General features: G+C 44.5%; 2 protein-coding genes across 2 annotated transcripts in view; both read left to right on the forward strand.

Moving 5' to 3' along the window:
• LOC138432850 (aldehyde oxidase 4-like) overlaps positions 1 to 1,687 on the forward strand; it is a 66,439-nt gene extending 64,752 nt beyond the window's left edge. The window contains exons 34-35 of the mRNA XM_069574481.1: positions 30 to 197; positions 1,374 to 1,687. Of these exons, the coding sequence (XP_069430582.1) occupies positions 30 to 197; positions 1,374 to 1,427 (222 nt within the window). The 3' untranslated portion in view covers positions 1,428 to 1,687. The remainder of the gene's footprint in view (positions 1 to 29; positions 198 to 1,373) is intronic.
• An 11,280-nt stretch (positions 1,688 to 12,967) lies between these two features.
• The window catches only part of LOC138434099 (aldehyde oxidase 2), an 82,129-nt gene continuing 69,996 nt past the window's right edge, over positions 12,968 to 25,100 (forward strand). Inside the window, exons 1-6 of the mRNA XM_069577967.1 lie at positions 12,968 to 13,099; positions 15,785 to 15,851; positions 17,253 to 17,346; positions 18,470 to 18,578; positions 19,893 to 20,019; positions 22,750 to 22,811. Of these exons, the coding sequence (XP_069434068.1) occupies positions 13,046 to 13,099; positions 15,785 to 15,851; positions 17,253 to 17,346; positions 18,470 to 18,578; positions 19,893 to 20,019; positions 22,750 to 22,811 (513 nt within the window). The 5' untranslated portion in view covers positions 12,968 to 13,045. The remainder of the gene's footprint in view (positions 13,100 to 15,784; positions 15,852 to 17,252; positions 17,347 to 18,469; positions 18,579 to 19,892; positions 20,020 to 22,749; positions 22,812 to 25,100) is intronic.

Below are 25,100 nucleotides of genomic sequence, written 5' to 3' on the forward strand. Positions count from 1 at the left end.
TTCTGACAGCCTTTTACCCTCCTTCTCAGGGGTTAGGTGAGGCTGGAATGTTCCTGGGATCCTCTGTGTTGTTCGCCATATATGATGCCGTGGCTGCTGCCCGCAGAGAGAGGGGGCTGACCAAGACTTTCACCCTGAGTAGCCCAGCAACCCCTGAGTTGATTAGAATGACTTGTGTGGATCAGTTCACTGACATGGTAAGGCTGGTGGGGAGCGCTCCCTGTTAGAATCAGCCCTTATGTGAACTTCCAGGTTGTTGGTATGGACCTGACAACCACGTAAAAATTACAGGGCAAGCTCATCTTTTCCATTGAAAATTCTCATTCTGGCTTCACTTACTACTTATATGCTTCAAACTGCAAACACAGCTGCAAAGTGAGCGACCCTCTTCAAATGATGGTTTAAAGTTTCGGATCCCAAATAAAAGCTCACAACGGACCCAGTGCTCATATCAAATGGACATGCTAGGTTGCTTTAAACATTTTGTAAGATGAAATTGATGTGCTATTTTCATTGCCTTAATAACTAAATTAGATTAAGTAGATATCAGATCTGGTCAATTATTCTGAAAATATCTGTTAAGCAAACTAATAAAAATAATTTAAATGGAACTATCAAGTCACAGGGCTTCCCAGGTGGCACTAGTGGTGAATAACCTGCCTGCCAATGCAAGAGATACAAGAGACACGGGTTCATTCCCTGGGTTGGGAAGATCCCCTGGAGGAGGGCATGGCAACACGCCAGTATTCTTACCTGGAGAATCCCATGGACAGAGACTAGCGGGTTACAGTCCACAGGGTTGCAAAGAGTCAGACACGACTGAAGTGACTTAGCATGCACGCACATCAAGTCACTGGGCACTCTTTGATATGCCCTGTAATCACACCCTAATAGATCATAGGTGCATTTTCCAGCTGCTAGAAATACATCTAGCACTATCATCAGAGACTGTTTCTATACTGAACTGCTTACTGCAGCCCAAATGAGTCTCTGGTGTAAAATTAGATTGCCTCAAGAGGGAGGAGATACGTGTGTACTTACAGCTGATTCATGTTGCTATACGGCAAAAACCAACACAACACTGTAAAGCAATTATCCTCCAATTAAAAACTTTTGTAAGAATTAGATTGCACTTTATGCCTTTGAAATCACAGGGCTTCTGAATAACATGCATCTTATCCCAAACATAAGAAGTATATGAGAATAAGGAGATTTAAAACTCAAGGATTGAAAGAAATATGAAAATTATCTAATTTTAATAAGAATAAAATGGATATTGACTTTTCTTTTTTAAAAAAAATGTGTCTTCTGAATTATAACTTATTTCATATAACAATATTTTATTAATAATTTTTTCTTTTGATCTTCTTTAGATCCCCAGAGATGATCCATCAACATTTACACCTTGGTCCATCCATGTGTCTTAATCCTCAGAAAATGTGTTTTCCTCAAAAAATGCAACAACACATGTTTGACCTTAAAATTTTCAAAGCCAAGCAAAATGTAGATTGGCCCCCAATTGTCAAGGGTAATTTTAGCATCTTTTCATTATTCTCTGTGATTTAGGCCACTGTATGATTATGTTTTAGGATTCACATTTTCACCAATATGTATAAGGAAGTTTAGAATCAAAAATTCTTCTTTCCATTTGTATTATCATTAATAAATACAGCATCAGAATTTTCAACAGTGGTGGAGTTTTCATTACCCAACAACTCAATAGAGACTGCTCGTACTTTGTTCTACACAAGTCTGCTCACCCCCAAAATCATTCACCCCCAAAACTCTTGGGATTCCCCGAAGCCAATGGTGTGCTGGTAGTAGCCAGTTCCTCTCGAAAAATCAATGATTTGTTTTATTTGCCAATTTCCACGTTGTAAATACCCCACATCAGCCAACTCCAAACCGCAGACAAGAGGTCTCTGAAGGCAGAGTTGGAAGAGAGGCTTGAAACCTGCTCGTGATCTCCAACTTGAAAGCCCACCACAACCCTTGGTTCCTGCCGTTCCTCCCATGCAGCCCATTTAGATGGGGCTTAGAGAGGCAAACTATCCAGAGCCTCCAGCTGGTCCTCATCTGCCATGAGCCACGCACATGGTACCATGTCTTCCTTACCCGGGAAACAACACAGAGTAAAACGGCAATCTCAGATCACCCTGGTGTCCCTTCTTCTGGCTTAGTGTCTAAAAGGTGAAATCAGGGCCCCCTTCCTTTCGCCATCAAAGGGCCACAAAATCCTCAGGGTTCTCTTTCAGTTATCTCTTAGATATTTTACACTGCATTTTCTTGAGGAAATGTAGTCTCATGGCAGAGAAGATGCTCAATCTCCTATGAAGTTTGAAAACACGAATAAACTAAATCATTTGTTGGGATCTGTGTGCTAGGTATTAAAGCTCTGCATTTACACAGAGAGTGGACATGGAGGGAAGGAGAGGGTGGGATGAATTGAGACAGTAGCATTGACATATATACACTATCATGTGTGAAATAGCTAGCTAGCGGGAAGCTGCTGGATGGCACAGGGAGCTCAGCTCAGTGCTCTGTGGTGACCTAGAGGGGTGGGATGGGGGTGGTGGGAGGGAGGCTCAAGAGGGACAGGATATATGTACGCATATAGCTGATTCACCTTGCTGTACAACAGGAACCAACACAACATTGTAAAGCAATCATATTCCAACTGAAATAAAAAGCTCTGCGTTTATTAATAGTAATTTTGTGGTGGAAGAATAAGCTTGTAGCAATTGTTTGTGTGTGTGTAAAACTAGACTGGAAGAAGAGAAGGTTGACAAATGGAAAGGAAAGACTCACCAGTCAGCCTCTTATTCTGTGAGGAGTAGGGATGTGTGTGTATGTGTGTGTGCATGTGTTTTTAACTGTCTTTTAATTCACTCAGTAGTCTAAATTACCTGGAACCCAGCCCACAAAAACTCATTGTCCCAGGCAGAACAGTAAAAATAAGGTAGCTGATATATTTTTCTAGCAGTAAAATAGGAAGACACATTCATCACAAACATAATTTTAAGAGTGTTATACTTCCTAGACTGTGTGAACAAGACTTCTGATAACAGAAACTGGATTTTTGCAAAATAAATCTGATCACGTCAGTAGTAGAATTGGAGTTGGAAAGGAAGAGTTTATAAAAATAGTACAGTTTAAAGGATAGAAAGTTTCAAATATAAGATTGCTATATTAATGCCTTTAAAATTTGACAGTCTATATTATCTTATAAACAATCTATATTACTAATTTAGATAAATATCTGTTATTGTGTGTCTAATTTTAGATGTTATGACAGTGATAGTTGTATGAGAAGTATAAAATACAAGCTTTTCAGCCAGAGGACTCAGTAAACAGTCAAGCATATTTTGAGTAATAGAGCACATGATCATTATTAATTCTGGGCAAAAATGCTAGTGCTTGTCACTCATAGAAACTTACCTTTACTATTGCTTAACTGTAAGCTCAATAAAAGTTTGTCAGAAGAGAAATAATATTACGTGGCAGGTACTACGCTTGCTGCCTTTTTCCTTTCAACTTAAAGGACACACAGGGCCCAACTGTCTTACTTCTGGACTGAAAGTTTATGATAGAACAGTTTTGTGCAACCTTACAAAATACTAAAGAAATGGAGTTAAGTGAATAGTGGCTGGGAGGGATTTGATCTCAGTTCCGTATCTTAACCCTGTAGCACCGGGCATGATCTTGGCTTTTAGAAATGGGGGAGGTCAAAAAGAGGGAGACATCAAATGCTTGGGTACAAGAATGCTTGGATGTCTACATTGTTTCTTTCAAGGGAAAATCTTTAACCCCTCCTCACTTGATACTTTCTATGATGTAAATTAGCCATATTCTTAACACTATCAGAGCCAGGGATCACAAGTTGACTTCTCTGAAAGAAAGTGCTGAGACAGAGTTTAGGGAGCACAATGTTTCTTAGGGCTCAACACTTTGGCCAACTGATGTGAAGAGCTGACTTATTAGAAAAGATCCTGATGCTGGGAAAGATTGAAGGCCAAAGGAGAAGAGGATGACAGAGGATGAGATGATTGGATGTCATCACCAACTCGATGGACATGAGTTTGAGCAAGCTCTGGGAGATGGTGAAGGACAGGGAGGCCTGACGTGCTGCAGTCCATGGGGTCACGAAGAGTCAGACATGGCTGAGAGATGGAACAACAACCTGAGAAGGAAAGGCTGAGGAAGCAGAATTGGGCAGAGGGAGAAGTCAAACTGATGCAGGTCCCTCTAAGCAGCAGGACCCTAGCAGGGAGCTCTGGATCGAGCATTGACCCATGGAGCAGTCCTGCTCAGGCTGAAATGGACAGGCCTGTGTATCCCCAAGTGACTGGTTCACTGACGACAGGCCTGCACTGGAAAAGCTTAACCTTGAACAAAGAAGCTCCTCTGCTCTAAGGGAGACCCCGAGGGCACTGACAGCTGGGGACCACACTCCAACAACACTCCCTACAGCCGGGTGGCGCGGGCGAGTCCTTCCAGGAAGGGGAACGGAGAAGCTCACCTCCAGTCAACCACACACATCTCCCAAAGTGATCCTCCCTGATTCGTGAGTTTATTAACATGCAAATTCTACATAGCTGTAAGCTGTAATTCACACTTAGTTATACATTAGATTAACTGCCTTTATAAAAAAGAATAATTCTGATGCTTTTGAATTGTGGTGTTGGAGAAGACTCTTGAGAGTCCCTTGGACTGCAAGGAGATCCAATCAGTCCATCCTAAAGGAAATCAGTCCTGAATATTCATTGGAAGGACTGATTCTGTAGCTACAACTCCAATACTTTGGCTACCTAATGCAAAGAACCAACTCATTGGAAGAGACCCTAATGCTGGGAAGATTGAAGATGGGAGGAGAAGGGGACAACAGAGGATGAGATAGTTGGATGGCATCACCGGTGCAACAGACATGAGTTTAACTAGGCTCCAGGAGTTGGAGATGGCCAGGGAAGCCTGGCGTGCTGCAGTCCATGGGGTCACAAAGAGTCAGACACGACTGAGTGACTGAACTGAACTGAATTCTACATTCAAAGAAATACACGATTTACGTATATATAACATTTCAATATTTTAAGTCAGTAGTTGCCTGAGAAATTTCATATTATTTGTTTGCTATATGCTTTCCTTACTTATTCAGTTGAATTTTATTAAATTCGGTTATTATCACACTGTACCAGATGATGTTATTAATTACAAATAAAACCTCAGGGAAAAAATATGAGATTTTAAAACTCATTGTTTTTGTGTAGCCACTAAGTCTTGTCTGCTTCTTTTGCTACCCCATTGTAGCCCACCAGGCTCCTCTGTCCATGGGATTTTCCAAGCAAGAATACTGGAGTGAGTTGCCATTTCCTTCTCCAGGGGATCTTCCTGACCCAGGGATTGAACGCGAGTCTCCTGCATTTCTTTACCGCTGAGCCACAGGGAAGCCCTTTTAAAACTCTTACCTAAATTTTATTATCTGGAAATTGATACTAGGCCAAGAAAATTAATTTGCTCTGAATAAGTAAATGACTGGGTAGAAGTGTTTAAGAAGGTACAACTTCATGCAGAGCTCTACAACTCTGAGCCCTGGTTGATAGGTGTAAGAGCAGAATAAGCATTATATTAATAAGAAAACACAAATTTTGTTGTTAACATTTGCCTGATATGTGTTTCACCCATCTATATTTAATCCTTTCCTTTTTTACTTTAAACATGTTTCTTAGTACACACACTTATACACATATATAAATACATACATATATATACATGTATGCGTGCTAAGTCAGGTCAGTCATATCTGACTCTTTGCAACTTCAGGGACTAGATGTAGCCCGCCAGGCTCCTCTGTCCATGGGGATTCTCCAGGCAAGAATACTGGAGTGGGTCGCCATTCCCTTCTCCAGGGGATCTGCCCAGCCCAGGGATCAAAACTGTTTCTCTTATGTCTCCTGCATTGGCAGGCAGGTTCTTTACTACTAGTGCCACTTTGGAAGCCCTGTATACCTATATATATCTTAGTGTGTATATATATATATATGTGTGTGTGTGTGTGTGTGTGTGTGTATATGTATACATATATATGTAGCATGTACATATAAATAGTATGTACTAGGTTTGGGGTAATTTTTCTCATTGAATTTCTAGTCATCATTTTTAAATGGTAACCTATTTCATTTGTGCCTTATAATTATTTGAAGTGTTCAATTTTTCTATTTATTTATAATATAATAAATAACAAGTTATATAATTAATGGCATATGTTTTTATTATTCAGACTTGCACTCCTCTTCACCTTTCTTATCAGGGTTGTTTTTTGTGTGATCCTTCTTCTCAGGTAAGGTGGTTGGTACCCAGGCAAGAATACTTAGTTCCACCAACAGGGTCTCCAGTGCCCTTCTCTCCTCTCAGAAACCAATCTACAGCTGCCAGTCTCCTGCCCTCTAGCGTCCAATGTGGCAGCAAGCACTTAGATGCCAGACTGAGTCTTTTTCTTTCATAGAAAACTTGATCTTTCAACCTGAAGTGCTGTGAAAGTCACTCCGTCGCGTCTGACTCTTTGTGACCAGTCCATGGAATTCTCCAGGCTAGAATACTGGAGTTAGTAGCCATTCCTTTCTCCAGGGGATCTTCCCAACCCAGGAATTGAGCCAGGGTCTCCTGCACTGCAGGCGGATTCCTTATCAACTGATTTCTTTCAAGCTAATATCTTGTAAGAAATTCTTTTTATCCTCAGAGTTCCAAGATGCTGTCAGCGGATGCCAGGTGTGTGTCTTTTTCTTTGATCTAGCGTGGAACTTAAGGAGAACGTCCAGTCTCTAGACTCAGATCTCTCTCAGCTCACAGAAAGCGTCTTCACGTGTTGGTGGTTGCTTCTCCTTTGCCTCTTCCTTTTACTCCTTCAGCTGTCCTGTGCTTCAGGCTTCATCTCTTGCATCTCGGCTCCCAGTCTCATTTGTTTCCTTACGATTGCTTCTTCGGCATGTCTTTACTCTGGGCCCGGGCTTATGTATTGCACTTTTTTTTTCCAAGTCACTAATGTGGCTTTCCTTGTCTCTCCCAAGCTTGTGGTGGCTGCCAGCATTCCTTGGTGTTCCCTGGCTTGTGGACACATCGCTCCAATCTGCCTCCATCAACTGACTTGTTTGTTAGTTGGTTGGTTAGTTTTTTCCCTCGAGAAAGTCTTGAGGGCAGGGGTTGTCTTAGTCCCTTGGAGATGACAATAGTGTGTTCCATTTTGAATGATCCTCTCTCTAACTCTCGGGTATGTATGAATTCCCAAGGGCTGCTCTAACAAAATAACATACACTGGCTGGCTTAAAACAACAGATATTTATCTTCTCACTGTTCTGAGGCTATAATTCTGAAATCACAGTGTCAAAAGGGCCGTTCTTCCTCTGAATGCTGAGAGAAAGTCTTTCCTGCCTCTCCCCAGGTTGTGGTGGTTGCCTGCAGTCCTTGGTGTTCCCTGGCCTAAGGACACATCAATCTCTGCCTTCATCCTCAGATGTCTATCTCCCTCCCTGTATGTCTGTCTCCAAATCTACCTCTCCTTATAAGGACACCGGTCACTGGATTTAGGGCCCACCCTAATCCAGTGTGACCCATGTTCATTTGATTAAATCTATGAAGACCCTGTTTCCAAATAAGATCACATTGGGAAATGCATGCAGTTCAGTCCTCAACCGGCCTCCTTAAAATTTTATTTGTCAGCTCACTGGGCTCCCACCTAGGTACTGGGATACCTAAGAGGCAACAGATTATAGAAGCCAGCATGTTCCTGATCCACCCCATGGGCTGGCAGGACAGAAACAGGGCCAGTGCCCTGCTTAGGAGACTGGAGGCAGCCACACAGCCCTACAGCTCCTTGATTCCCCTCATAATTGCCCAGACACATAGGAAGGAAGGGCTCAGACGGCCCATGTGGCCCCTGACCTCCTATTCACACCAAAGTCAAACATGCTCTCCATCCCTCACCCACAACCCAGAGGACCAGCTGTCCTCTAGATTTACGGTCTTCAAGGTAAAGATTTCCAGGTTCTTCCCCAGCCTAGCACTCCTCCCCCACACAGCCCAAGGCCTTACTTCCCACAAGCTCAGCGGGGAGGGGCAGGGAAGGGGTCTCACAGCCAAAGAGGCTAAGAATGAAGTGGGGTAGGGGCGGTTGGAATATGGATGTGTAATGACCAGCCTAGGGGGTCTTCAAAGTGCCCACTGTCAGTCTGCTTGCCCATGTTCCATCTCTGGGTTTCAAAGAGCTCACACAGAAGGGACACCCCAAAAGTAGTGGCCAGTACTTTCCCATATACATCAGCAGGCAACACTTGTTACAGCTTTTTCCCCAGAAACAGGTGTGTTTGAATTGTTGGGGAGGGCAGTATCATTTCCAATAGTAATCCTTTCATTAGGTAACAGGAATTCTTTGATGTTAACTCCTAAGACCGTTTTTTATAACAAACATACAAGCACCTGGGTCAATAGACATGGTACTTCTCTCACTCACAAGAACAATCTATTTAAAAGTAATGAAATTCAATCTCCCCCTTTCATTAAAAAAAAAAAAAGCAGTGGTTGCTTTTTTCCCCATTGTTTTGAATAAGATCTGAGAATCAGAAAAACTTGGCAGAGATATCCTCTTACCTTTCTACAGTGAACAGCCTTTGGTCACTCTGCCCTGAGTGATCTTTTGACTCAGCTCCCCAGAGCCCCAAGAGCTTCTGAAGGAGAGAAAATGTGAGGATTTTAGGCCTCACCCCTAGCCCTCCAGGCTACACAGTGACTTTTTAAAATTTGTTTACACTTCACAGGATATCATTCAAACAAAACTTTCCCTGGCTGAAACATGTTTGGAAAACACTTCTCTAAAGCATTTCAAGATAGGTTTCCAGATTCCCAGCAATTAATGAATTTGGTTGCCTAATCCAAAGAACTTAGACCTTCCAACTCTAACACTGTAATCTGACTTCAGTATTCTAACACTGATCTTCTCCATTTAATGCTTGTGCCTTCTGTTGATGCTGAAGGAGTTATTCCTTTAAGTATTTTTTTATGAATACTTGTTCCTTTTTAAAATTATTTATTGATTCATGTGGCATGCAGGATCTTCAGTTGCAACATGCAAACTCTTAGTTGCAGCATATGGGATCTAGTTCCCTGACCAGGGATCAAACCCCGACCCCCTGCATTGGATGTGCAGTCTTAGCCACTGAACCACCAGGGAAGCCTTCCTATAAACATTTTGAAACAACATGCTTTTCATTGATAGTGCCCATGCTCCTGTAAATGGGAAGCATGTGCTCCTTGCAAGCACTGGCTACCCTGTTTTACAGAGCAGAGTAAGGGAATTCCCTAACAATCCACTGGTTAGGACTCCATGCCTCTACTGCTAGGAGTCCAGGCCAAAAAATAACAAGTGACAAGGACAGGGTGAGATAGTGAACGCACTGTGGACCCATAGCAATGCCTGTGTCAGTCTTGCCCTCGGTGGAAGCAGCCGGAGGAAGGGCTTCTCCACGTGCCCCTTCTCCCTCTTTGCTCCGCTCCATTCCCAGTTCTCATGGCATCAGCTCCTAGTCCCTTCCTCAGGGAGGCCTTCTCTGATTCCTCTTCCCAAACAAAGCTAATCTCCCTGTTCTGTGCTTCTCACAATGGTTGCTATTCAGTTACGTGTAAATTGTCTCTCATATGAACCATGAAGTCTCTGGAGAAAGAAAACCAGTAGATCTTGTTCCCCACTGTGCTTAATACTGGGCTGGCCAAACACTCTGTTTGGGATTTTCCATAGATGTTATAAAAAACCCAAATGAACTTTTTGACCAACCCAATAAGAACTGAGCAAATGAATGAATGAACACCGATGCCTCCTTCAGTTAAAGTATTTGGAGTCAGGCATTGACGAAGCCCTGCAGTGAACAAGTCATCACCCATGCTGAGCATGGTGGGGAACACAGCCAGCTATTTAACCTCCAGGAGAGTATCACCTACTTGGAAAAATGAGATACAGACACTGATAAGACAACCGACTATTAGCAACAGATTAGAGACTAGTTTCCTGGTTCCCAGTTTATTCAGTGGAAAGTAAAGGAGCAATCGGTTGGATATGCAGATGCTTTTAAAGGAATTGAGAGAAAGGAGAGAAGGGAGGTTTGCTTCTCTTCTTGACGATAAACAGAAAAGGGGGAGGGCAGGAGGACAATCACAGGGAGACAGGAGCAGGGTTGCTGTCCCTGCAGACATGGAAGGGACTGAAGAAGTGCCCGAGAGACAGTGGTGCCCTCAGGGACCTCACCTTCCAGTGGAGAAAGCAAATAACAGGTAAAGAAGCGTCCATGTTAGTGGATGAAGTACCATGAAGAAAATGAAACAGCGGTTAGGAGACCTCCTTCAGACGAGGAGGTCAGGTAAGAGCTCAGACCCAAGTAGCAAGAAGGCCAACATCAGAGAGAAGAGGAGTCGAGGCGGAAAGGGTCACATGCACCAAAGCCTAGGACAGGAAAGAACTCGGTACGTTCAAGAAGCAGGGGAAGGCCATTGTAGCAGAGACGACAACCCAGGGAGGAAGCGGTGAAGCTGGTCTCAGAGAGGGCATGGGCCCATCCCACAGGCCTCCTCAGAAAGCCTGTGAGGTTCTGCTAAGTGCAGTGGGGACCACTGGAAGGTTCCCAGGAGAAAAATGCCAAGGTTAAGCAGAGGCATGCTGATGAGGGGATAGTTTGGCTGGAGCAGGAGACCTTTCTGAAGAGAAAGAGAGTCTGAAGCCTGAAACAAGGACAGACGGTAGCAGGCTTTGGACACCAGGCTGAGGAGTTTGGACCTTATGCCCCATAGGCTCCAGGCCTCAGAGGGCTCCTGGGGTATTTGTAGCAGAAAGTGTCAGGATCAAAAAGGCTGACCTGGGGGCTTCCTTAGTGGCTCAGTGGTAAAGAATTCACCTGCCAATGCAGGAGACAAGGGTTCAATCCCTGATCTGGGAAGATCCCCCATGCTGTGGAGCAGCTAAGCATGTACACCACAATTACTGAGTCTGTGCTCTAGACCCCGGGAGCCCCAGCTACTGAGCCCACGTGCTGCAGTTACTGAAGCCTGAACTCCCTAGAGTGCATGCCCCACAACAAGAGAAGCCACTGCAATAAGAGGCCTGAGCACCGCAACTAGAGAGTAGCCCACAAAAAAGCCCTCGTGGCAACAAAGATCCAGCACAGTCAAAATAAATCAATAAATAAAATTATTTTTTTAAAGGGCTGACCTGAAGGTCTTACCTGATTCGCAGTGTGATCTCTAACTTCTCCCATGGCCCCGTTGTGCATTTATTCAACAACTTTCTACCACATGTGCAACACCACATACATACCCGGACACGTACACATGGTGTAAACACTTGTCTCCACGGGTATATGAAGCAAGAATGCCTGGACCCAGGAATTAGAGCTGTGAAGACAGTTGGAAGCTGTCAGGTCAGCTCCCTTCAACCAGGAAGTGTTTTCTGGACTAGCTCTGCTGGGAAGAATCTGAAGCCACATCTAGATCAACTGGGAAACAGCATGCGTGCGTGCTAAGTCACTTCAGTCGTATCTGACTCTTTGTGACCCCATGGACTGTAGCCTGCCAGGCTCCTCTGTCCATGGGATTCTCCAGGCAAGAATACTGGAGTGGATTCCCATGCCCTCCTCCAGGGGATCTTACCAACCCAGGGATCAAACCTTTGTTTCCTGCAGCTCCTGCATAGCAGGCAGACTTTACTGCTGAGCCACCAGGGAGTGGGAAAGAGGATCTTCCTCAATCAGCCAAGTCAGGAGGTTGCCAGGTCTTTGCTATCCCTGGCCTGAGGCATCGGCACACAGTGAGTTCACCTTAAAACAAGGGGTTGATAACATCGGTGAGCCAGGAAGGGTTAGTAAACAGAGGGGCCTTGCCTTCTCTCCTGAAGCCAGACCACACAGGCACGAAGGACCTGCTTCATCCATCCATTAGGCCAAGCCTGGGCATTCATTTCACTGAAAGAATAAGAACTGCTTGATTTTATCCACAGATATCTAACTGGAGTTCTTCAAACAGATCAAAAATGATATTTTCTTTTTTAAGTAATGAATCCGTCAGATGTTTTAAGCCAGAGAGCTTGGTTTTAGTTCCCATTTTGCCACTTACTCTTTACATGACCCTGAGTTATGGATGTCACCTGTGTTCAGTTGCTTGGTCATGTCCGACTCTTTGCAACCCCATCGACTATAGCCTACTAGGCTCCTCTGTTCATGGAATTCTCCATGCAAGAATACTGGAGTGGGTAGCCATTCCCTTTTCCAGGGGATCTTCCTAACCCAGGGATCAAACCCAGGTCTCCTGCGTTGCACGCAGATTCTTTACCATCTGAGCCACCAGGGAATGCCCTCACCTATCTGGGCCCCAGTTTATTTATCTGTTGAGTAGCTGACTAAACTAGACCCTCTTTTCCAGTGGAATAATCCTGTAGGTGGAAAGGAAGGGCATCAAGGAGCTAAGTGGATGAGACATCCCACACCTCCACGTCAGGGCACAGACTGAACTGGTCCACATGATTCCCTATGAGGAGACATTTCTGCAGCTAGAATTAGAAAAAGGTTGGGTGAAAGTGGGAGGTCTCAGAGAGCCCACTGCTAGCTCTCTCAGAGAAGGAGAAAATCCATCCAGGACCTGTTCCTGGAGCTGAGTTAATGTGCAGAGGGGCTTTGAGTTTAGACGGTTGTTTATAGTTTTCACAGTGAAGCCCTCCAACTTCTGAGGATGCAAGAAGAGGCGGGCGCTGGCCACAAGCAAGCCTGGAAGCCAGGATTGGTGGAAGGCCAAGTGAGGCAGAGTTGGGAGGCCGGGCCACGCAGATGCCCTTGACTTAAAAGGCCATGAAGCCCGGTAGTCTCCACCCCCTTGCTCTGCTCCCTGGAGCTCCATACTGTCTGCTTCCACACCAGGAGAGACTTCAGTTGCTTGGACCTAAATCCTGGCTGCTCAACCCTACAGCTGGCTCCAGAGAGCACTCCCCCTAGAGCTGTAAGGCAAAACTTCATCTCCAGGTGCAATGCCTTGCCCATCGAGATCGGATGAGCTGGTTTTCTTTGTGAACGGGAGGAAGGTAAGTGTTGGGTATCGCCACCACGGTTTGCAGAGTCAGCAGGAAACTTCTAGCCTGAGGGGAGCACATGTGGCCTGTTTGGGTTGAGGACCCTCCAATCAGGGACAAGAAGCCAGAGCCTGGGAACCTGTTTACTTCGGCCTGTTGTACTCTCCACCAGGGAGTGGGAGAAGTGATAAAGCACTGGGGGTAAAGACAGGTGCCCCGTCACAGGCCTGGGCTCCAATCCAGCTCCACCGTTTACTGCACAACCTTCTACAAGTCACCTCACTTTCCTGAACCTCAGGGTGCCCGGCTTTACGGCTATTGTAGAGATCGACAGAGAGACGCTTCTTTCATTGATTAGAAACCTCTTAAATGCTTATAGAGATCTCTAGTCTTTCCCATTCTGTTGTTTTCCGCTATTTCTTTGCATTGATCACTGAGGAAGGCTTTCTTATCTCTCCTTGCTATTCTTTGGAACTCTGCATTCAGATGCTTATATCTTTCTTTTTCTCCTTTGCTTTTCACTTCTCTTCTCTTCGCAGCTATTTGTAAGGCCTCCGCAGACAGCCATTTTGCTTTTTTGCATTTCTTTTCCATGGGGATGGTCTTGATCCCTGTCGCCTATACAATGTCACGAACCTCCATCCATAGTTCATCAGGCACTCTATCAGATCTAGTCCCTTAAATCTATTTCTCACTCCCACTGTATAATCATAAGGGATTTGATTTAGGTCATACCTGAATGGTGTGATCACTCACCTAGAGCCAGACATCCTGGAATGTGAAGTCAAGTGGGCCTTAGAAAGCATCACTACGAACAAAGCTAGTGGAGGTGATGGAATTCCAGTTGAGCTATTTCAAATCCTAAAAGATGATGCTGTGAAAGTGCTGCACTCAATATGCCAGCAAACTTGGAAAACTCAGCAGTGGCCACAGGACTGGAAAAGGTCAGTTTTCATTCCAATCCCAAAGAAAGGCAATGCCAAAGAATGCTCAAACTACTGCACAATTGCACTCATCTCACATGCTAGTAAAGTAATGCTCAAAATTCTCCAAGCCAGGCTTCAGCAATACGTGAACTGTGAACTTCCAGCTATTCAAGCTAGTTTTAGAAAAGGCAGAAGAATCAGAGATCAAATTGCCAACATCTGCTGGATCATTGAAAAAGCAAGAGAGTTCCAGAAAAACATCTATTTCTGTTTTATTGACTAAGCCAAAGCCTTTGACTGTGTGGATCACAATAAACTGTGGAAAAGTCTGGAAGAGATGAGAATACCAGACCACCTAACCTGCCTCTTGAGAAACCGATATGCAAGTCAGGAAGCAACAGTTAGAACTGGACAGGGAACAACAGACTGGTTCCAAATAGGAAAAGGAGTATGTCAAGGCTGTATATTGTCACCCTGCTTATTTAATTTATATCCAGAGTACATCCTGAGAAACGCTGGGCTGGAGGAAGCACCAGCTGGAATCAAGATTGCCAGGAAAAATATCAATAACCTCAGATATGCAGATGACACCACCCTCATGGCAGAAAGTGAAGAAGAACTAAAGAGCCTCTTGATGAACATGAAAGAGGAGAGTGAAAAAGTTGGCTTAAAGCTCAACATTCAGAAAACGAAGATCATGGCATCTGGTCCCATCACTTCATGGCAAATAGATGGGGAAACAGTGGAAACAATAGCTGACTTTATTTTTGGGGGCTCCAAAATCACTGCACGTGGTGATTGCAGCCATGAAATTAAAAGACACTTACTCCTTGGAAGAAAAGTTATGACCAACCTAGATAGCATATTCAAAAGCAGAGACATTACTTTGCCAACAAAGGTCCATCTAGTCAAGGCTATGGTTTTTCCAGTGGTCATGTATGGATGTGAGAGTTGGATGGTGAAGAAAGCTGAGAACCGAAGAAGTGATGTTTTTGAACTGTGGTGTTGGAGAAGACTCTTGAGAGTCCCTTGTACTACAAGGAGATCCAACCAGTCCATTCTAAAGGAGATCAACCCTGGGATTTCTTTGGAAGGAATGATGCTGAAGCTGAAACTCCAGTACTTTGGCCACCTCATGTGAAGAGTTGACTCATTGGAAAAGACTCTGATGCTGGGAGGGATTGGGGGCAGGAGGAGAAGGGGACGACAGAGGATGAGATGGCTGGATGGCATCACTGACTCGATGGATGTGAATCTGAGTGAACTCTGGGAGTTGGTGATGGATAGGGAGGCCTGGCGTGCTGCGATTCATGGGGTCGCAAAGAGTCAGACACGACTGAGTGACTGAACTGAACGGAACTGAGATGCTTATAGAGGACCTCAGCGCTGGGCCCAAAACACCAGAAGCACTCTATTCTAGCAATGTATTTTGATTCTCAAACTCAGGAGGATAAGAAGTGGGGCATTCTTTATTTTTCTATTTATAAACTTAATTTTTCTGTTCAGCTTCCATTATACAGAATTAGTTGATATGTGCATGTGTGCTAGGTCACTTGAGTTGTGTCTGACTCTTTGTGACCCCTTGGACTGTAGCCCACAAGTCTCCTCTGTCCATGGGATTCTCCAGGTAAGAATAATGGAGTGGGTTGCCATGCCCTCCTTCAGGGGATCTTCCCAACCCAGAGATCAAGCTTTTGTCTCTTGGTCTCCTGCATCTCACTGGGTCACCCATTCAGTCCCCATAATAGTCTCCTCTCTGTTTCCAATACAGGTGATTGAGAGGAATGCAGACCCAGAAGTCACTCTCTTGAGCTTCCTAAGAAAGAACTGGATCCTTTTGGTCAGAGTCTTGGCCAGGTCTGTGTTTGCCTTAAAGCTTAGGCTAGCTGTGATTACGCAAATTAATCAAACTTCCCTATCTGTAAACAGCCAGGCCCCTTGGCCCTCATTCTCTTTTTGCTCTTGGCAATGGTTCTAAGGTTATTAAGTTAATTGAGCTATTTGGAAAGGATGAAGTTTCCCCAGAGTTTCTTATATCTTGATTTAATAGCCATGAAATAGAAGCTAAGCTCTTTCCTTCAGCACTAATTATTCCTTTAAGGGCCTTCCAGCTCCCCAGGAGGGTGGTTATATAAGAGAGGTTTGTTTTGCATGTACCTTACCCTGGAGGAAAACCAAATTCTCCAGATTTAGGAAGAGCACTTGTCATAGGAGATTACCTTTTTCAACATCTATTTTCTCACGAGAGGTTTTCCCTCAACTTCCTATATTCTGAAATTTATTCTCAGAATGTTTAACATATTTTAACTGATAAATCTAGTGTATCTTTCGAAGAAGCCAAATTTTTTAAAGACAGAAATTACAAGTTTTGTTTAAAAGCCCACATGGTTTATCACTCACTGTCAAATATTCTTACCTGGCAGCAGTCTTGCTTAGAGCTGGGTGGAGCCTGTCTGTCATCCTCCATCTAAAAGGGGGCCCAAGCTCTCCAGGTATACTCAGCCCACTCCAACTCATTCACATACTCTCTGATAAGCATTTATGGTTATGACTTAATTTAGATGAACAAGCCATATTGCTTTTTTTAAAAAGCCAGCGATTCCAAAGTCTTCTTAGACAGTCTAGTTAATTACTAGTTTATCCAACCCATAAACTGTTTGGAAATGGACAACAATCAAGGAGAAAAATGACTAAAGAGAGGAGCAGGGGCTGGGCCTTGGGATTGCACCTGGACCAAGAGGGAGAAGAGAGGTACTCCAGTGGGATACGAAAATAAGGATGGGAGTTTTCTCTGAAGGCTCACTGACTGGGTTTCAAATGCAATACAGATAACTGAGAAAAACTAGCAATACATTAACCTGCTAAAAATAAATGCTTCCCTTCCAATTATGTAATCGGAACCCAGAAGACTACCTGTAATGAAATAGGATTTTTCTAAGGGCTTTTACTTCTGTTATCTGACAAGATACTTACGATAAGCCTGTGAAGATCAAGTAGATACTGCTGTTCCCTCATTGCTAATGAGAAAACAGGTAGGGAGAGGTTTGTGTGTGCAGCGTCACACAGCTAGTAAGACACAGACTGGTCTTAACTGAGGCTTGGAGGCAGGGGAATGTCTTCTCAGACCTGCATCTCACTTCACAAAGGAGACTTTCCTCACTAGCAACACCCTAGGGAAGAAGCTCTAATGGAGGCGACATGTCCACCAGGAGTCTTTCCTTGACTGGCCCTCCCAGTGCGCCTCACAGGAACCAAGTACGCCTGCGGAAGAGGAGGCTGCGGTGCCTGCACCGTGATGGTATCTAAGCGAGACCCCACGTCCCAGGAGATAAGGTATCCACCCAGATGCCCGGAAGTCAGGCTCGCATTCTCCTCTCACAGCTGAGGACGATCTCAGAGGCCTTCCAGCTCTGTGATTCTAACCCTGTCTAGGTCTTAGACCTCTCTGAAAATCTGATAAAAGCCTGTGCTTTTACAGAAACTACTAATGCACAACACTGTAAAGCAACTATACTCCAATAAAAATTAATCACAAAAAGAAACTAATAATGTTTTACACAGTTTCCAGGGGGTCATGGATCTCCCAAGGCCCACTGATGCATCCCAGTTAAGAAACCCCGACTTAGGGACCTCCCTGGTGATCCAGCAGTTAGGACTCTGTGCTTCCACTGCAAGGGACACAGGTTTGATCCCTGCTGGAGGAAGATCTGGCATGCTGCAGATTCCACATGCTGTGTGGTGTGGCCAAAAAAAATGGAACTCCAATTTAGGCCAAACATTCATTTGACAGGTGAGGAAACTGAGGTTCAGAAAAATGAAGTGACTTGTTCAGTCATACAATTAGTAAGCCATATAACAAGAACTCAGGCCCACATTTTCTGGCTGTTTTTATTATTAGACTGAACCCAGCCCATGATTTCAGCATTTCATTAAGGGCCAGATTCTAGTACTTGGACTGCTCCCAAATCCACAGGCCCAAGATTGTGAAAAATGGCCTCAGGACACAGGCCTTCCAACTCTGCTGAATAACCTTATACAGAGTTTAAAATAAACAGGCAAAAAAAAATTCTCAAATATGGTTAAAAGACAAGGTGGGCCTTTTACCTGTTATGGGATTAATGCTGTAATGAGTAATAATTGACGTCTAACTTATTTCTGATGAGACAAGTCCATTCCCACTAAATCCAGATCCAGCTGGGTCTGTTTTAGGCTTGGAAAGTGTTTCTGAGGTTCAGAATGCCCATATTCCCCCTAAGAACCCCAATTATTACAAATGATACAGTCAGCGGACAAGACTCTAATTCTCCCTCCTGGTCACCCCTCCAGTTCCCCACCCTCTAGACTGAATGACAGGCCGGTTGAGGGGAGGGGTTCGGCTGCACTTCTTCGTTCCCACATTCCCACCAGGCAGAACGGTCTTACTTCTGTTGATTTTCCCTGTGCTTCTCACATAAAGACACTTCTCTGTCACTGCCTGCCTGGTGCCCATCTGCTCTCTGTATGGGGCTGCTGTCACCACTGTGGAAGGTGTTGGAAGCATCAAAACCAGGCTTCACCCCGTGCAGGTAAGAGCACATCCCAATTTTCTCACTTCTTAACCCTATCTTTGTAATCAAAGCTGTGTTGACTGTGCCGCCTAGGGCTTCTACGTTGTGGTCCAGAAAGTAGAAGCTTTAGATACACATTGATCCAGATAATAATATCTGTTAAATGACTTAAAAGAAACCTAGAAATACATCCACATTTCACTAGTTGATCATCTTTCTTCTTATTTTGTCTGCTTGAATAGTAACAGCATGATCAAAATATTAATTAATGCATATTAGACTGTAATGCAGAATAAATATTACACAGAGGGTATTATGCATAGAATAAAACATCTCAAGGATGACAGGATAAAATTTAGGTTTATTCCCTGTGGCATGGAGTTTTAAGAGTACTGTGACACGTATGGGCAGAAACACACCAATCTCTGAGTTATCGGCACAGGGGTTTGGGAAGTCATACATTCAGACACACTAATGCTGCAAGTACTACCAGGCAGGAGTCATCTGAATTTAACCACATAGGAATCAATTCCAGGAATGTCAGCAAAGGCAAAAGACCCAGCAGAGTTTACTAGAGTCTCTGAGAATGTCAGAGAGGATGCTTACCCCAAGACCGATAAGCCCAAATCCTAGGATTACACTAAGGTCTGCATCCAGAGCAAGCCTTCTCAAGCCTAAAAATCAATCAGCCAGGAGCTTTCTAAAAATGCAGATCCTGATTCAGAAGGTTTAAAACAGAGACCTGAGGTCCCACATTTCTTACAAGATCACAGGTGGGACCAACAACAACACTGCCAGTCCACGGACTGGACTTTAAATAGCCAGGATCTAGAACACAGACCAAAATCTTGGACCTTTGAAAGTAGAGCTCCTTTTGATCCACACAGAAGAATTTAGAGAAGAGAGTAATATAAGGCCCATAGTGGAGAGTCTCTTAGTTACTCAGAAAGAAGTGACCCCTGCTCAGAACCAAGCTGGGAAAGATGTGGAAGTGCTCGATAAAACTGTTTTTTAAATTACACACACATTCCTTGTCATTACTGATTTCTGGAGAGTTCTCACTCTGGGAATAGAGGTTGTGCACCAATAACTCCCTAGTAGAGGGATCTGGACATTTGAGCTTGAGAAGCAACTGTAATGCTAGGACACGGTTCCCGGGTCACCTCCCCTGGGAGCAGCCAAGGAAAGGGGATGCTGGCAAACTCTGCCGCAGGTGAGGGTGCACTGCTCAGGGAGGGGATTCCACTGTGACAAGGGAGACGCTTGACCTGGACCCTGGTGGGAGGTGACAGTGGGAAGTCAGGGCCTGTGACCGTGCCTGTGTCCATCCAGGAGAGGATTGCCAAGAGCCACGGTACCCAGTGCGGCTTCTGCACCCCTGGGATGGTGATGTCCATGTACACGCTGCTGAGGAACCACCCACAGCCCTCTGAGGAGCAACTTCTGGAAGCCCTGGCGGGTAGGTCTGACCTGAGACCAGGCGGGGGCATGTGTCAGGCTGTGCTTCCCCCTACCATGCCACCCCAGCCCCACTCAGGGACCCCCTCGATTATTTCTGAAGTAGCTGCTTTCGCCAGGAGCAGAGAATGTCAAGCTTAGCAGCTGCTCATCAGAGCACTTGCTGCCCAAACAAGTGGCTCACACCCCCATTTTAACACCCCACTCTCTCTTCCTATCCAGTGACTTTACCTGGCTGCCTTCATTTAGGCCGTCATAACAAAGCACCACAAACTTGGGAAAAGAAAACAACAGGAATTTCTTCTCTTATGGTTCTGGAGGCAAAGAGTCTGAAATCAAGGCCCTAGAAGAGACTCTTCCTTTCCTCTTTCCAGCTTCTAGTGGGTGACAGCAGTCCTGGCCCTCCTTGATTTAGAGATTCATTGCTCCAATCTCTTCTTCCATCTACTCATGGCCTTCTCCCCTGTGTATCTATGTTCAGATTTTCCTCTTTTTCTAGTCCACTGGATTAAGGCCTACCCTAAGATGAGTATGGCTTCCTCTTCACCTGATTACATCTGCAGCTCTGCAGAATTTCAAATAAGGTCGCATTCACAGGTTCCAAAGGTTGGAATCTCAGCACATCTTTGGGGACACGATTCAACCCATAACACAGCCCTTCACATGTTGAAAGGATCTTTTCAAATTTACAGTGGGTTTAAGTTACTAAAGAGGAGTTCATAGACATATCCTTTTTGCAGGAACAGTCAACCTCATGGGTTTCCCAGGTGGCGCTAGTGGTAAATACCCACCTGCCAATGGAAGAGACATAGGTTTGATCCTGGGGTCGGGAAGATCCCTTGGGGTAGGAAATGGCAACCCATTCCAATATTGTTGGGAAATTCCATGGACAAAGAAGTCTGGAGGGCTACAGTCTATGGGGTCACAAACAGTTGGATGTGACTGTGCACGCACACATGCACACATGTATTCACATACGCAGCAACTTCTGCTTCCTCTCAACAAACCTCACATTGGGTCATCAACCATCGCTGAACAAGACATCTGTTAGAATTGAAGGAGACACGTGTACCCCAATGTTCATCGCAGCACTGTTTATAATAGCCAGGAAGAAACAACCTAGATGTCCATCAGCAGATGAATGGATAAGAAAGCTGTGGTACATATACACAGTGGAGTGTTACTCAGCCATCAAAAAGAATACATTTGAATCAGTTCTAATGAGGTGGATGAAACTGGAGCCGATTATACAGAGTGAAGTAAGCCAGAAAGAAAAACACCAATACAGTATACTAACACATATATATGGAATTTAGAAAGATGGTAATGATAACCCTGTATGCGAGACAGCAAAAGAGACACAGATGTATAGAACAGAATTTTAGACTCTGTGGGAGAGGGAGAGGGTGGAATGATTTGGGAGAATGGCATTGAAACATGTATACTATCATGTAAGAAACGAATCACCAGTCTATGTTCGATGCAAGATATAGGATGCTTGAGGCTGGTGCACAGGGAAGATCCAGAGAGATGATATGGGGTGGGAGGTGGGAGGGGGGTTCAGGATTGGGAACTCATGTACACCCGTGGCGGATTCATGTCAATGTATGGCAAAACCAATACAGTATTGAAAGCAAAATAAAGTAAAAAAAAAAAAAAAGACATCTGTTAGATACATAAATCCTTAGATTGAGGCCTGAAGAGTAAGCCCCACACGCTCTCCTAGTCTTCCAGTTATAGTGGACTTCCTTTACTCTCTCTGCTCCTCTACAGGACATCCAAACAAGTCATCTAAAATCCTGCCTTCCTTAGGTCCTTCCACTGCGTGAGGCCCTTCAGCAACTCGTCATCCCTCACGTGGCCTCACCCACCCTCCTTCACGCGGCACTCAGAGGTGCCCAACAGCTGGCCCCCCGAACTCATTCTTCCTCCTCAGCCACGTGACTCCCCCCTGGCCAGTCTCCTCGCAGCCCTCCATCCTCCGCACGTTTCCACTTTTGCCTGCGCTGCTCTGTGAACCCCGAGCGCCCCTCCTGTGCTCTCCATCAATCCATTTCTTTCTCATCCTTCAGCATGAGCTTCTTTGTGGAGCCTCTCCAGATGACCTCGATTCCACACTAACCTTCCTCCACCCCAGCCTCCCCCACGCCTTCATCCCTTGGAAACCTGAGGCTCTCATACTTTCCCATGCAATAGAATCACCACAGACCTCTTAAATGCAGATTCCTGGGCTTATCCCCAGACATTCTGATTTAGAATTGGAGAAAGGCCAGAGATTCGCATTTTAAACAAATACCCTAGGAAATTCTGAAGCAGTGACCTAATGTGGAGGGGCTCTGCTAACAAGCTGTCGAGGCATGATACTTCACTCATATAGAGCCTTAGAAACAACGCATGTTTTCCTGTTTTAGAATCACTTGCCTCTTACATAGTATCTGAAATATAGTTGTTGTCAACAGATACACGTTGAATGAATGAATAATTTAATAGATGGATGCAACTGAGCTCACCAGATAAACTATTCTCTTCTTTCAAACAGCGCATGAAACTAGAATTGAGGTGATGGGAAGGGTATTATCTAAGAGGAAGGAAAAAGCAGTGAACAGCCTAGCAGATAGTCAAATATTCTCAAAAACAAAACACCTGTCTTCATATCAACTTTCTAAAGAAAAATAAAGTAAAAATCACTAAAAATAAAACATACTGATAACTTTGCTTTTTCTCTGATCAGGTAACCTGTGCCGCTGCACTGGGTATCGGCCAATTCTCGCAAGCGGGAAGACCTTTTGTTTGGTGAGTAGGGGCTGCAGGGGCACCCACAGAGAAAGAACAACAGTGACAGATGGTCTAGGCTGGGAACACAGGAGTCGAATTTTTAGACCATGCAAATAGATCGTAAGGAAGACTGATTGAGTTATCAGTAGCTCCATCTAACTCAGGAGTCTGAGCTCTTTGTTGAGGGAAGGGTGGGTGTTATACTACTTTTCACCCTCGACATCACACCACCGGAAAGCCAGGTGATCTAGCCAGCCAGCTAGACATCTTCCATGACAATTTCAGCAAGGCATTGGGACAGGACAGGGAAGACGTCTCCAGCAAACCCAAGGAGACAAGCAAAGATACAGAGTTTGCCTAGGGGAGGCAAGGTTAGTGCCAAGAATCCAGACCAGCTGAGAAAGTGTGAGCAAATAAAGAAGCCAAAAAGGCTTAGTAGAATCCAAAATTCACCCCAAATACCAGAGAACAGAGAGATTCCCCCACCAAATAGTGACACCTCACTAGGCTGCTGTGAAAATCAAATGAGAAATTGCAGGCACGTAGCAAAGTCTTGCTTAGCACTTAGAACTCAACAAATATTTACCACTGTATCAAGGATGCCATCGACACTACAAATAGTGTTTGCCAGGGAGATCAGACAAACACATCTGATCACCCTCTGCAGAGGGCAGGATGGACACAGGCAGTACTACCCTTAGACCCGAGCAAGGGGGATCCCAAACTTCAGAGAACCCGCTTGCTATTAGCCCTACAGCCAATCTCAGGAGGCCACAGGGCCAAAGTGACTTGCTCACTTCAAGCCTTCACCCTTTTCTGGACTATGCTCCAGATATGGTCTTGATCCCACTCCCAGGAACAGGCCTATTCCCCTAGTCCATCTTCCTTGAGAAGATCCTAACAGCCAGCATGTGCTCCAGAAGCCAAACACTGGCTATTCAGGGAGGAAGTACACAGAATTTGGATTTGCAGGCTGGTTCACAGGTGTGTGAGGCCCCTCACAGTACACACCCAGAACCAGGGTGAGGAAGGAAGAGCAGCAGGCCCCAGGCCAGGGCCTCCATTTGTACTCTTGCCTCAGCTCCATGAAGAGTGGACAAGGGCCTAGAAATGAACCAACAGGTATGTCCCACTCCCCAGAGCCAGGCCCATCCCAAGCGCATGTCCCATCTTCTATTGCCACACGGGGGAGCCAGCGGTTGACAAGCTGAGAAATAAAATGTATGGCTTGAAAGCCATCAAATTACTGGTGTAAACAGGAAAACATTTGTGAAATACAAATGAAGTTAAAGGCAACCTCTCTCCCTCTGGAACATGGATGTTATCCACCTTTCCAGGCACAGCCTCTGGGGATAAAGGAAAAACTGTAGTCAGAGACCCACAGTGCAGCCAACAGACCCCAGGAACCTTAACGGGTGAAAGGAAGCGAGCTCCGGAGCAGGAATACCCAAGGCGCTTATCTGCTAGACAAGCAGAGACTGGCTGCTTCTGTTACCACTCGCTCATGGTCTGTTATGAGAGCTCAGAGTTTTGCTGGAGAGAGGAAGTGCTACTGGCTTGGCTCAGCTGGTTTTTGCTTCTTGGGCAGAACCAGGAAGCTGCCAGCCTGAGACATTTGTGCAGAGACAGAGAATTAAAGTATCTGGAAGAAAGTATTTTACTAGAGACTTAGGAGAGACTATTTGAGGAATAAAATACAAGAAGTAAGGTTGGAGAAATGGGAAATGAAAGAACCAGCAAATGGAAACCAGCTTCAAAATTCATTGATTGTCCTTTCATTCCCAGTCAGTGCCACACAGATTGCAAATGGTGGGGAGACCTGGCTCCAAAACTGCTTTCTTTCTTTGTCTTCCTTTTTACTTTCTCTTTTTTAGGTCCCTATATAAATGATAATAGTCAATGTTGTCAAATCTCGCAGAGAATGATACTAGCAGTTGTTATTGCTCTGAAAAACATCTTATCAAGTGATTCTACAACTAGGAATTCACCTAAAAAAAAATTCAGAGATGTACACAAAACTATACCTGCAATGAACAGAAGTGTTTATGTTATTTGTAGTTATAAAATATAGGGAAAAAATTAAGTATACATCAATGGCAAATTTTACAAATATATTTATAGAATAGCCAGAAAATAGATTAATATGCCATCAACAAAACTATATTTTAAAGACTTTAATGACAGGCAAATAAATGAACAAAAAGTCAAAATAAAAGGCATATTGTACTAACTATAAATATAGTACAAATATATATTATATAAAAATTTTTATCAGTAATGATAGTTTATTTCTTTTACATTTCTTCA

The sequence above is a fragment of the Ovis canadensis genome, chromosome 2 (genome assembly GCF_042477335.2).
Source record: "Ovis canadensis isolate MfBH-ARS-UI-01 breed Bighorn chromosome 2, ARS-UI_OviCan_v2, whole genome shotgun sequence".
NCBI classification, from domain to species: domain Eukaryota; kingdom Metazoa; phylum Chordata; class Mammalia; order Artiodactyla; family Bovidae; genus Ovis; species Ovis canadensis.